A 12,035-nucleotide genomic window follows, 5' to 3' on the forward strand; every position below is an offset into this window, starting at 1 on the left:
TGTGGAGTGGTAATACTAGCAACTGAATTTACAAAATTTTACTGCATGAAATGTTTTCATTTTCTGTATTTATCAACCAATCAAAAGCTAAAAACTTGATAGTTTGTTGTTTCTTCGGACTGAAAAATGACATGAAATTTTGAAGTTTCTCCTCTAAGTCTTAAATATTTCTGTTTCTAACGTGAGCCATTATGTTCACCGACTATAAAAATGCCAATTTGAAAAAAAAAACAATTTTGTATGGCTGCCATTAAATCGACTATAGAGTTTACTTTGTTAAATAAAGATAGTTAAATAAAATAGATCAGTAATACTTTTTTCCAGATACGACGTGCATAGCAGCGCCCTCTCCGCCTATGTCTCAGACCAGACCTCGCCCTACTACGAAGGCAGTCTCACAGCCCATCAAACGTACACTTTCATGGTCAGAGGGTTCAAAACATGCAGAGCTGGAACCGCATCCGAAGAGAAGATTTACAGCGTCGACTCGGATCCACACACTCTCTATACATGTAAGCTGAGTTCTTGTCCTTTTCGTCTAACAGTTTGCTCCCGGGTTGAAGTTTCTTTGATTTCTTACAAGGATCATATACGATTTCATACTTTCCGTATTTGATTTCTTACTACAATTCTAGGATGAAACCAAAGAAATCTTATATGATCTTTGTATGACCTCTAAGAAATCGTACGAATATATGACCTGGTATGATTACTAAAAATCATATTTGACCTAGTATGAAATCAAGAAAAGTTGCATGATCGGTGACCTGGGCTTACTGATGTATTCTTTGAATCAGACGCAAAATATGGTGTTTTAAACAGTCATCGCAATCTCATGTCAAAGTTCTTGACCGAAATGACCTCTGGAACCACCGGTCTGGGGAATAGTCAAAATATGGTCGGTTTAGAGTTCATTGTGGTTTAGTTTGGTCTGATAGGTCATTTTGGTCCAAGGAAATTTTGATCAGAGGTGATTTCCGTCTGAGAAAAGTTTGTCAGAGGTCAGTTTTGTGATAGATTCTGAGGTAACTTCTCAAGGCATCAAAAGATTTTAATATTTTAATAACAAAAAAAGCTCAGCAGACTGAAATCTTTGAACACACCTTCCGTTTATGTATACAGGCTGTTGTTATAATGGATAAAAATGGCCCTCAAATACCAAAAACTACGATAAAATTGCACAAATTGAGCTGGTTCAAAGTTATAACTGACATCCAGGTATTCAAACTTTACGATTTTGTGTTCAAATTTCAGCGCCTGGACCTGCTTCCATTACTTTTGACACAGTTCTTAAAGATTCCATGAACATCTCATACGCCCTCAGTCCAGACGTTAACCCGGACAACTGGATCCTTGAGATCCTGCCGACTGGAGGGGTTCCGACACCTGCGACCAAAGCGGGAACCGACAAGACTCACCAATTCGATTCACTGACGCCTTGCACAGAACATACAGTTACGGTCAGCTCCAAAGTGACAGGTGGCGATGTTGAATGTGTTAGTGTGACGAACTCGGAGGTCAAGTACACAGGTAAGACAAATGTTTTATATCCAAGGGAACGTTTGCCGTGGAAATACAAGAAATTTTTGAGATCTTGTTTTGTTATCTTTTCTTAAGTCTGATCTGCTTTGAGACGACAACTGTTTTTCATTAGTTTATTAATAGCCGCGTCCTCAATTCCAGGTGGCTATTATAGCGCTCCTAAATTTTTTTACAATTCAAAAAATTTTAATTGTATTGGGGCGCTGTCTTTTTTACGACTTGAAGAGGAGTATTGGAGAAGTCCTTTTTTTTAATCAATTTTATTGGAGTGAATTTTGAAGCGGGAAATGAAACTGGTGAAAAAATTTGGAGTGATTTTGGTGCTGAACAAAAGTGAAGAACGGAGCGAAAAGAGAGTGGTTTTTGTTCATACCGCTGTTTTTGAGAGAGCGAAAAATTGATGTGTGAAAAAATTTTCTCTAAGCGAGCGAAATTTTTTTGTTCACGTGTGGCATTTTAAGGCAGTTTTTTTATTTATTTTGGTTAAGAGGTTTGGTTATGATTTTGTTTTAATTTTAGGCTGGTTTCGGTAGTGGTTTGAAGGTTTCTGGAAATTCATATGAATTTTATGATAATTCGGAGGTTTTTTATGTATTTTGCTGATTTTCGGGCTAATTTTTGTGTTTTTTTGACGATTATTTTGTTTTAATGGCCCAAACGGGTATTGAAGAAACTCCTTCTACTTGACTAAATTTATGATAACAACTGGTTACAGTTTTGTGGGTAAGAATCATTTTTTTGTTGAGAAATATGACAAAAAATGGCGAAAATTGGAACTATTTTTCTTAATTTTTTGCGGTTTTTCGTTTTTTTTCTTTTTTAGCGAAGTTTCTTTGCCTATTATGACTTGCCTATTGTTCTGCGAGCATCTGGATACCCTATTGGCTGAAAGGGAATTTCTCTTTGGATTTATATGTTTTTTGAAATATTAAAAAATTTAGTAACTTCCAATTTTTCGGTGAAATTTGTTTTTAAGAGCTTTTTTTTCATAATTTAGCCTGAAGTATTTTTTCAAAACTCACATCAGTGGTTTTTTTAAGTACTAGTTGTTTTGATGAAGTTATTTTGGCAGAGATAGTTTTTTCGGGATCTCAATTTATAACAAAATTTGATCAGATTTTTTATTTTATATTTTAACAGATTTGATTTTATTGTTTTTACTTTTTTGTTTCTTGATTTTGTTTCAAGATAATCATAAATTAGTGAAGGCACGTTTTGTTTGATGAGTAGTTGGATGGCGTTTAAATGGATTTTCACTTCGAGTCGTTTCCGGAATTCTTCCGGCTATGTTTTTAAGATCTGTTCACACATTTTCATGATTTTTGAAGTCAACTTGGAGTAGTGATTTTTGTCACGCCGAAACAGGAAGTGAATCGAAAAAGCGAGTGGTTTTGCGGCATGAAATTTTTGCGCTCTAAATTTAAAGTAGAGTAAGAAAACAGTGTTTGAACAAAAATTCGCTTTCTGGCTAGTGTTTTTTTCTTCACATGCTGCAATTTCACTTTGATTTTTGTGTTTTTTTTTTCAATTTTTTGGATCGGTTTTTTTTTTCTAAATGGTTTTCCCAATTCATTCATAGTCCGTTCTAGGTCTAATTTTCTGTTTAGTCAATGAAAATTCTTTGAATTGTACGTCAGGACTTGTCCTGCTATGGGGGGGGGGGGACCAGCCCGTATTCATTGTGTTCGGGGGGATTTTTTTGAACAATATTGTTTTGCTTGAAATTTCAGATAGTTGAAATGGTTAACATCTACACCAGATGTAATTTGTACTTTTTAGCATCCGATATAATCAAGCTAGCAGACCTGGTCCAATCTACGGAGACGACAACTGGGTTCAGAATAGGCACCCTGGGTACATTAGATGGGTCTTCCTGGCAGAAGATAGAGGCAACTGCTTCCTCTACTGACCCTCTCTGTACTAACACTGAGACTGCGACTGTCTACAGCAATGGAACCTATCTTGAGTTCTCTTCTCTTGAACCTGGCTGTGCTTACAACATCGCTTTCCAGACCAGCTGTTTCGGACAAAACTCCGCGTCTGCACCGTCAGCAGTCTATTGCACGAGTAAGGGATCTATTCTTAGTTTATGAGCTTGCATTACATGCAGAGAATCTGAAAAAAAATCAAATGATCAGCATTATTGTGTGCCTTAATCTGAGACTACTCTATTTCGGACTTATCCCTCTTTCGGGCAAAATCTCTTTCGGACTTATCCCTCTTTCGGGCAAAATCTGTTTCGGGACTTATCCCTCTTTGTGGTCATTAGAAAAGCTCGAGATGACTAATCTGCTGTGTAGTTCTAGAGCATGTCCAGTCTCTAAGTGTATGTTGACGAAAACTTTTCAATAACAGCATTCAGATTTTTTTCTAACACTTTTTCTAAGAACTTGTTGCTGCTCTTAAAACATAAATTCAAGGTCTAAAAGTCACTTTTGGATTTTGATTCCTCTTCCCCCCTCCAGTCATATCTAGCGTAATGAGGCTAGGGTTCCGAAGCTGAAACTAGCTAATATTGAAACCATCTCCAAGAGCTGTTTAGGAGCAATTTTTGCGACCGAAGTAGGAAGACCCCCCCCCCCCACCCCACTGTTGCCCCTCCCGAGCCAACTGTTGCCTCACCACCCATCAGACCCCCGGTGAACCCCCTCCCCCCGTGGCTAGCTACTGGCAAAGCCAACCGCATGCGGGTCGTTCGAGAGCAATTCGCCCGACGTTAGTCGGTTATGTTTACGATTTTGCTCATCAGGGAATGTAATTAAAATCGCAATATTTTCCGTTTGTGCCCCCTCTCCTAGCTCTTCGGGTACATATTGTTTCCAACACCCAAGAGCGCATGCCATATTTTGTTATGTCATAGTGATTTCGAATAGTGAAACGAAAAGTTACTAAAATCGTGTAGAACTTGTTCAGAAAAATTTTAATTACATTCCGTGGTGAACAAAATAAACTTGTTTAGAGCCTGCAAGTCCCTCAAACTTCGCAGCAACATCACCCACCAGAGATTCAGTCACGCTGACGTGGGATACAAACTCACCTACAGTTGACACATACCAAATCAAGAGGTCGTCAGACGCCAATTATTTGACTCATAGCAACGTGACGTCACCCTTCGTGTTCCCGAGTTTAGATGACTCGACAAGTTACACATTCCAGATACAAGCTTGTATTCAGTGTGACGCAACTACAACTCCGAGTGGAATTTGTAGTGACCCTGCACCTGTTACCCAACAAACAGGTATTTTATTATTGCTGCAAAGCTCTAGGCTGAGTTTTTAGATTGAACTCTTGACTGAAGTCTCAGTTTTTGCGGTGCTTTTTGTCTGACACTTTTTTTTTGCTTTACAGTTTTTTCCGCCGCATGCTCAAAATAGTGGTTTTGTTCTTGCTTTTATTTTAACTATGTCTTTTTTAAGGTCACTTTAGGTTGCGTGAATTGTTTTTAATAAAGGACAACTGCTTAATGAAGGCTGTAAATGTTACGAACACACTTCGGGAGTAAAGTTAATGACGGCCTAATAAAGGCTTCGGGCGTGCAGTTTTAGTAGTTTTTATAGATTTCATTGACAATTGCGTCAATTCAGTTTAATACCTGTTGCTATCTATATTCCAAGGCGCTTTGTGTATTTCGCAGCTGTTTCGGCTATGTTCCTGCTGTGTTAATGATAATATTGTTTACGAAATATTCCATTTTTTGTTGTTCTCATTGGAAGATTGCTCACTTTTGCAGCACCCGAGAATGCCTCCATTTCTATCTCGTCCCAGAATGACACAAGTGTGACGTTGACTCTGGACACTTTACCCACTGGCAGCCCAGTGGACTCCTGGACTATAGACTACAAACCCACCTCTGGGGCACCACTCACGCCTGTCACCGCACCCGTCACCGTTAGTTGTGGTTCCAGTGAATGGTCTGGAACCTATTAGGGTCCAGACCTAACACATAATCTACTTCTAAGAACCACCTCCTAATCTCTGCGTAAATTATGGGTGTAAAATTTGACTAAAACTTCTAATATTATTGGATCTTTTCCTCCGGGCACACCGTATTCCTCTTATTAGGCCTTACTATTATTTGGCCATTGCTAGCATTAAAAGTGCACGATCCCTTTGTTCACGCCGCCTAGTTAAACATAAAAGTTTTGTTAATCGGGAGGAGAATATCTCGGTTTTTCTCCTAAAAGTAGTTTTGGTTTTCTAAAGGGTTTTTTGAACCGAAGTACGTTCAGGAGGCGTTTTGACTAACAAGCGAAAGTGATCAAAAAAGCTCGATGCGCAAACTAATTTCTGATGAGTGAGAATTTTTGGTTCATGCGTTAAATTGAGTTCAAAATTTTTTGACGTTCAACAACTTTTGCAATACATTGGTGCACACAGCTAAGCGTTTTAGCCTTTTTGGCCATTTAGCACATTTCTTTTGCTTGAATTTATTTTTCTGGAGAAAAATTCTTCGATAAAGGTGCGATTACATTTAACTGCCTGCCGTTTATATGGCATTGTTTTTGATCTGCTCGTTTTTTATGCTACAGGTCTGCTATTTAATAGCCTCAGCTTCTCACCAGGCTATGATAGCGCTCCTATTTTTTTTTTATTCGTCGTACCAAAATTTTTTCGCTTCACCTTAATTCACAATACTTTGCGTAAAAAATAGACTTTTTGAGGCTAGTTCATTCTTTTTTCCTGTGCTAAAAACGTTTTTAGACAGCAGTTGTTCAGCACAGAAATTCAAAATGAACAGAGTCATTTTCAAAATGGAATCAGAAATGGAAAGGGCATAATCCCATAAAGCCCAATTTAAATGCCCGTTACTCGAACTTTATTCTTAGTTACCATCTCTGATGCTTTTTGGTATGGATACTAGCCCCTGTGTTGTCTCACTGCGAAGTAGGAGTATGTTCAGCTTCGAAATGACATCAAAATAGTTCGCACTTTAACATTGTTTGTGTAAAAAAAATCGTTTTTTCATTAATTTTTCTCTTCTTTCAATAAAAATCTTGGTTATGGGAATCAACGGCGGTTTTTTATTGGCAATCTGCCGAGTGTGTTTAATAGTAGCAATTTCAGCGATTTCGTGATAATTTTGTGGCAAGAGTTCAATGTGCCTTTTTTAAATTGTTTTCCAAGATTAATGCCGTAACCTCCTGTTTCTACATTTTGGAATCTTATCGTTTGTTGCAGAAATATCTGATAAATTAATTAAATACACTTCTGTTTTTGGCTCTACGTTGATGAATTTCAAAGAAAGATTTCAGGATTTCTGATTTGTTTTCATTTCGTTCACGTTTATAGTGTTTGCTGATGATTTCTTTTATAATAATGCAGTTCCGAGAATCTGCTGAATTTAATAATATAAAATTTGTGATTTAAAGATCAAAAGCATTTCTCGAGGTTAGTTTTGCTTTAAAATTATATTTTTCCTATTTTTCGTTTTCTTGATTTTTCAATGTCTTTCTTCTGATTTTTCCCTGATAAATTTAGGTTTTCCGAGAAGATGATTTCATTTCGTCTTGCCAAAGTTTTTTTTAGCCAAGCTTTGATGTCACATTTAAAACTTTTGCAATTTTTGTCCTAGATTTTAATTTCAAAATTTTTAAACTCAATTTCTTTTCTATGCTGGTTATACGCTTTATGTTTTGTCCATTGAGTGGCCATTAGTGATGCTTTTTGGTATGGATACTAGCCCCTGTGTCGTCTCACTGCGAAGTAGGAGTATGTTTAGCTTCGAAATGACATTAGTTTTCATTAGTTTTTTCTCTTCTTTCAATACAAATCTTGGTTATGGGAATCAACGGCGGTTTTTTATTGGTAATCTGCCGGGTGTGTTTAATAGTAGCAATTTCAGCGATTTCGTGATATTTTTGTGGCAAGAGTTCAGTGTGCCTTTTTTAAACTGTTTTCCAAGATTAATACCGTAACCTCCTCTTTCTACATTGTTGAATCTTATCGTTTGTTCCAGAAATCTCTGATAAATTACAAGTAATTTCTGTTAAACGTAAATTTCTGCTTTTTGCTCTACTTTGATGAATTTCAAAGAAAGATTTCAGGATTTCTGTTTTTTTTCATTTCTTCCACGTTTATATTGTTTGCTGATGATTTCTCTTATAAAAATGCAGTTCCGAGAATCTGCTGAATTTAATAATACAAAGTTTGTGATTTTTAAGATTAAAAGCATTTCTCGAGGTTAGTTTTGGTTTAAAATTATATTTTTCCTGTTTTTCGTTTTCTTGCTTTTTCAATGTCTTTCTTCTGATTTTTCCCTGATAAATTTAGTTTTTCCGAGAAGATGATTTCATTTTGTCTTGCCAAAGCTTTTTTAGGCAAGCTTTTAATCGAGAAATTGTTATATTTTCTGTTTTTCATTCTTTCAAATTTTTGCAATTTTTGTCCTGGATTTCATTTTCAATATTTTTAAATTCAATTTCTTTTCTATGCTGGTTATACGCCTTATGATTTGTCCAATGAGTGGCCATTAGTTAATGTGGCCATTGAGTTGCAGAGTAAACTGCCGAGGTCTGAATTTTCCACCAGTTATTTTTAGACAATTTTTAGCCCGGCTAGCTTGCTTTGTGTTTGTCAGATTTTTGTCGTAAAAGATTTTGCCTAAAATTTAACTTTATCAGAAAATGTTTAGAAATATAGAACATGATGTTGCAATTTTAAGGTTCAGAAGTTTCTGGGTACTACTTAATACCTTAAAGATCTGTCAATTTTGTATTGTTTTTGAATGAGTATTGATGTTTTTGTTAAATTGTTGCTTATGTTGGTGATCCTGTGCTATTTTTTTCTTTGAGGTGTAATAAAATTTGTTTATTTTGTAATACATTTCAGCAAATCCGAGAACCGTTGTTTTCTTCTAATCATAACTAGTGGTTGGGGTTTCGGCTTCCATAATGTTCACTTGCGAGCCCCTTCATATTAATTTTGTTGATAATTTTCTTTGACCAAATACTTTTCGTGTAAGGCTATTGAAATTCAATTTGCTTGAGTAGTTCTTCAACCAAGTAAAAATTGACTGTTTCTTCCGGAAACTCCGCAGCTTTGAGTTTGTTCCAGAGTTTTCCGGCTATGTTTTTTGTTTTGTCGTCTGACGCTCTTTTTTTGCTGTTCATTTGTTCACACGGCAGTGCTGAAAAAGGATTTCTGGATTTCAAGATTTCTGATTTTTTTTTCATTTCTTTCACGTTTATATCGTTTGCTGATGATTTCTCTTATAATAATGCAGTTTCAAGAATCTGCTGAATTAAATAACACAGCATTTTGATTGTTTTTGTATTGTTTTTGAATGAATATGGATGTTTTTGTTAAATTGTTGCTTACGTTGGTGATCCGAGAGCTAATTTTTTTTCTTTGAGGTGTAGTAAAACTGGTTTATTTTTTTGGTTCATGCTTTAAATTGAGTTCAAAATTTTTTGACGTTCAACAACTTTTGCAATAGATTGGTGCACACAGCTAAGCGTTTTAGCCTTGTTTGGCAATTTAGCACATTTATTTTGCTTGAATTTAATTTTCTGAAGAAAAATTTTTTGATAAAGGTGCGATTACATTTAACTGTCTGCCGTTTATATGGCATTGTTTTTGATCTGCTCGTTTTTTATGCTACAGGTCTGCTATTTAATAGCCTCAGCTTCTCACAAGGCTATGATAGCGCTCCTATTGTTTTTTATTCGTACCAAAATTTTTTCGCTTTTTTAATTCACATTATTTTGCGTAAAAAAGACTTTTCGAGACTGGTTTCATTCTTATCTCTTGTGCTAAAAGCGTTTTTAGACAACAGTTGCTCAGCAAAGAAATTCAAAATGAACAGAGTCATTGTCAAAATGAAATCAGAAATGGAAAGGGCATAATCCCATAAAGGCCAATTTAAATGCCCGTTACTCGAACTTTATTCTTAGTTACCATCTCTGATGCTTTTTGTTATGGATACTAGCCCCTGTGTCGTCTCACTGCGAAGTAGGAGTATGTTTAGCTTCGAAATGACATTAGTTTTCATTAGTTTTTTCTCTTCTTTCAATACAAATCTTGGTTATGGGAATCAACGGCGGTTTTTTATTGGTAATCTGCCGGGTGTGTTTAATAGTAGCAATTTCAGCGATTTCGTGATATTTTTGTGGCAAGAGTTCAGTGTGCCTTTTTTAAACTGTTTTCCAAGATTAATACCGTAACCTCCTCTTTCTACATTGTTGAATCTTATCGTTTGTTGCAGAAATCTCTGATAAATTACAAGTAATTTCTGTTAAACGTAAATTTCTGCTTTTTGCTCTACTTTGATGAATCATTTCTTTCACGTTTATATTGTTTGCTGATGATTTCTCTTATAAAAATGCAGTTCCGAGAATCTGCTGAATTTAATAATACAAAGTTTGTGATTTTTAAGATTAAAAGGATTTCTGGAGGTTAGTTTTGGTTTAAAATTATATTTTTCCTGTTTTTCGTTTTCTTGCCTTTTCAATGTCTTTTTTCTGATTTTTCCTTGATAAATTTAGTTTTTCCGAGAAGATGATTTCATTTCGTCTTAATCTTGCCAAATCTTTTTTTTCTGTTCATTTGTTCACACAGCAGTGCTGAAAAAGTCAAGCCGCTCCAATGACCTCTTTTTCTCACTGTCTTAATCGCTCTAGCAAGAGCTTTAAAAGCATTTGCTTGATTAGATTTGTATCATACGTGATTTCCTTCACTCTAAAATTACTTTTACACTTTAGAACTTAAGTTTAATTTGAATTGTTTCAAGGTCAACGAACTCATATGTGTAATAATTTTCCCTAATAAAAAGGCTTCTACTGAGTAAAATTGAACAATGTTTATCCATTTTTTGCTGAACGTTTTTTTCTTAGGTTTTTTACTTTTTTCACTCATTTTTGCCTCTGTTGCCATCTGTGTTCTCCTGCACGCAAGACTATTTTGCAGCTATTCCGGCAATCTACCGGCTGTGTTTATTATATCCCATCTATTGCAAAGATCTTACCGGATGCCCATACTAATCTGGGACAGGGGACAGAACAGACCCTATAATCCTATATTTATGCTTTCCTATATTCATTCGCTGTCTTCAGGGCACCACGCCTCAGACGTGGGTAATAGACTCGCTGACCCCTGGAACGAAATACGACTTCACAGCTACACCCTCTTACAACGGAGTGGTCGGATTGCCGGATACAATTACGTCACAGTGTACTAGTAAGTGAAAACGAAATTGAATTGTTTCCCCCTTTTATAGGCTGTGAAATTAGTAAGAAAGAATTTAATTATCCGTTATATACATGTTACATAAAAAATTAGCATGGTAACTCTCGAATATCGATATCCTAGCAGGGAACCTTCTAAAGTTTCAGTTTCAAACGTGATTTTTATGTTTCCACTTTTATAAATATTTTTCTAAGTGTTTAGGTTCGCAAGTGTCCGGTATTCTGCAAAAAAGAGAAACTTTTAAGTTCTAAGGTTGATGAATAGTGCTGAGTTTTTCAAGAATAAATTCTACAATGAATAATAGTTCGTTCAATAGATTTGTTTATACTTTTGATTTGGCGAACGCAAAGGAAGCCGAAGTAAAAGCAAGCCGACAGAAAAGCAAGCCGAAAGTTATGTAATAGTTATGCAATCTATCAGAAATAATACATTGTTAGCCGTTACAATAAATACTGCGCGTAGTATTATAGTGCATAATGTATTCCAATGCACCAAAGAAACAAAAATACGTCAACTTTTAGACATCTAGTGGGTACGGGCCTCAGTGGACCGCTGTCCATGGCCATGCCTCTCATCCGCTGTGGGATGTAATCCGGAAACCGCGGGCTGGTTATCGCGGCGAAGCCGCGACGCGGGCGAAGCGCGCCCACCGGCCCGCCAGGTGCAACATAAAATACTGGTATCCTAAAATTTTTCTGCGAACTTGTCCTCATTTTCAAAATTCGGCTGGCTTGCCTATCGGCTTGCTTGACCACCACCTTTTGATTTACATTTTTGTCCAATCAGAGTTCATTCTATTAATAGATAGGAAATTTTTTCCGAGTTCTGTTTTAGTCTGAGTGTTCATGCTCGATAATTAGTAGGCGAATTTCATGTTTACAGCTTGAAAGGACAAGCAACGAGATTACTGAGATATAGTGGGGCTAGAATTTCAGCCCGGAAAGTTCCATTTTATGGATTGATTTTTTTTCCTGGGGTAAAGGGGGCCAGTTTCGTTACCATTGGCTTCATCAATGGATCATTTTAACTCATAAACAAAATTGCATCGATGTTTTACGCTAAATTAAATAAAACCCGAAATTTTAATGATGCAAAAATGTATTGTCATAGAAATGTTTTCTATTGACTAGTTTGCACGCGTTACGTGCTGCTCATTTCCGATATACGTAAAATATACACTAGAAGAGTAGTATAGCGTAAAGGTACAATATCCTGCTCTTCAATAATAGATTCGAGTTCATTTTTTTGGAGGGGGGGGGGGGGGGGGGGGGGTTGCAAAAAATATAACCTAAGGCGCGACTTGCCGATAT

The 12,035-nt window shown here is 36.3% G+C and overlaps 1 protein-coding gene across 5 annotated transcripts in view; it reads left to right on the forward strand.

Annotated features, from left to right (window-relative positions):
* Window positions 1–12,035, forward strand: part of LOC142345599 (uncharacterized) — a 306,540-nt gene that overhangs the window by 250,855 nt on the left and 43,650 nt on the right. For all 5 annotated transcript variants that reach the window (XM_075397728.1, XM_075397730.1, XM_075397731.1 and 2 more), the window contains 6 exons: window positions 325–512; window positions 1,255–1,530; window positions 3,322–3,609; window positions 4,502–4,780; window positions 5,273–5,430; window positions 10,593–10,716. In XM_075397728.1, coding sequence (XP_075253843.1) covers window positions 325–512; window positions 1,255–1,530; window positions 3,322–3,609; window positions 4,502–4,780; window positions 5,273–5,430; window positions 10,593–10,716 — 1,313 coding nt within the window. The remainder of the gene's footprint in view (window positions 1–324; window positions 513–1,254; window positions 1,531–3,321; window positions 3,610–4,501; window positions 4,781–5,272; window positions 5,431–10,592; window positions 10,717–12,035) is intronic.

Source organism: Convolutriloba macropyga, chromosome 9, assembly GCF_964194025.1.
Source record: "Convolutriloba macropyga chromosome 9, txConMacr16.3, whole genome shotgun sequence".
Classification (NCBI taxonomy): Eukaryota; Metazoa; Xenacoelomorpha; order Acoela; family Convolutidae; genus Convolutriloba; species Convolutriloba macropyga.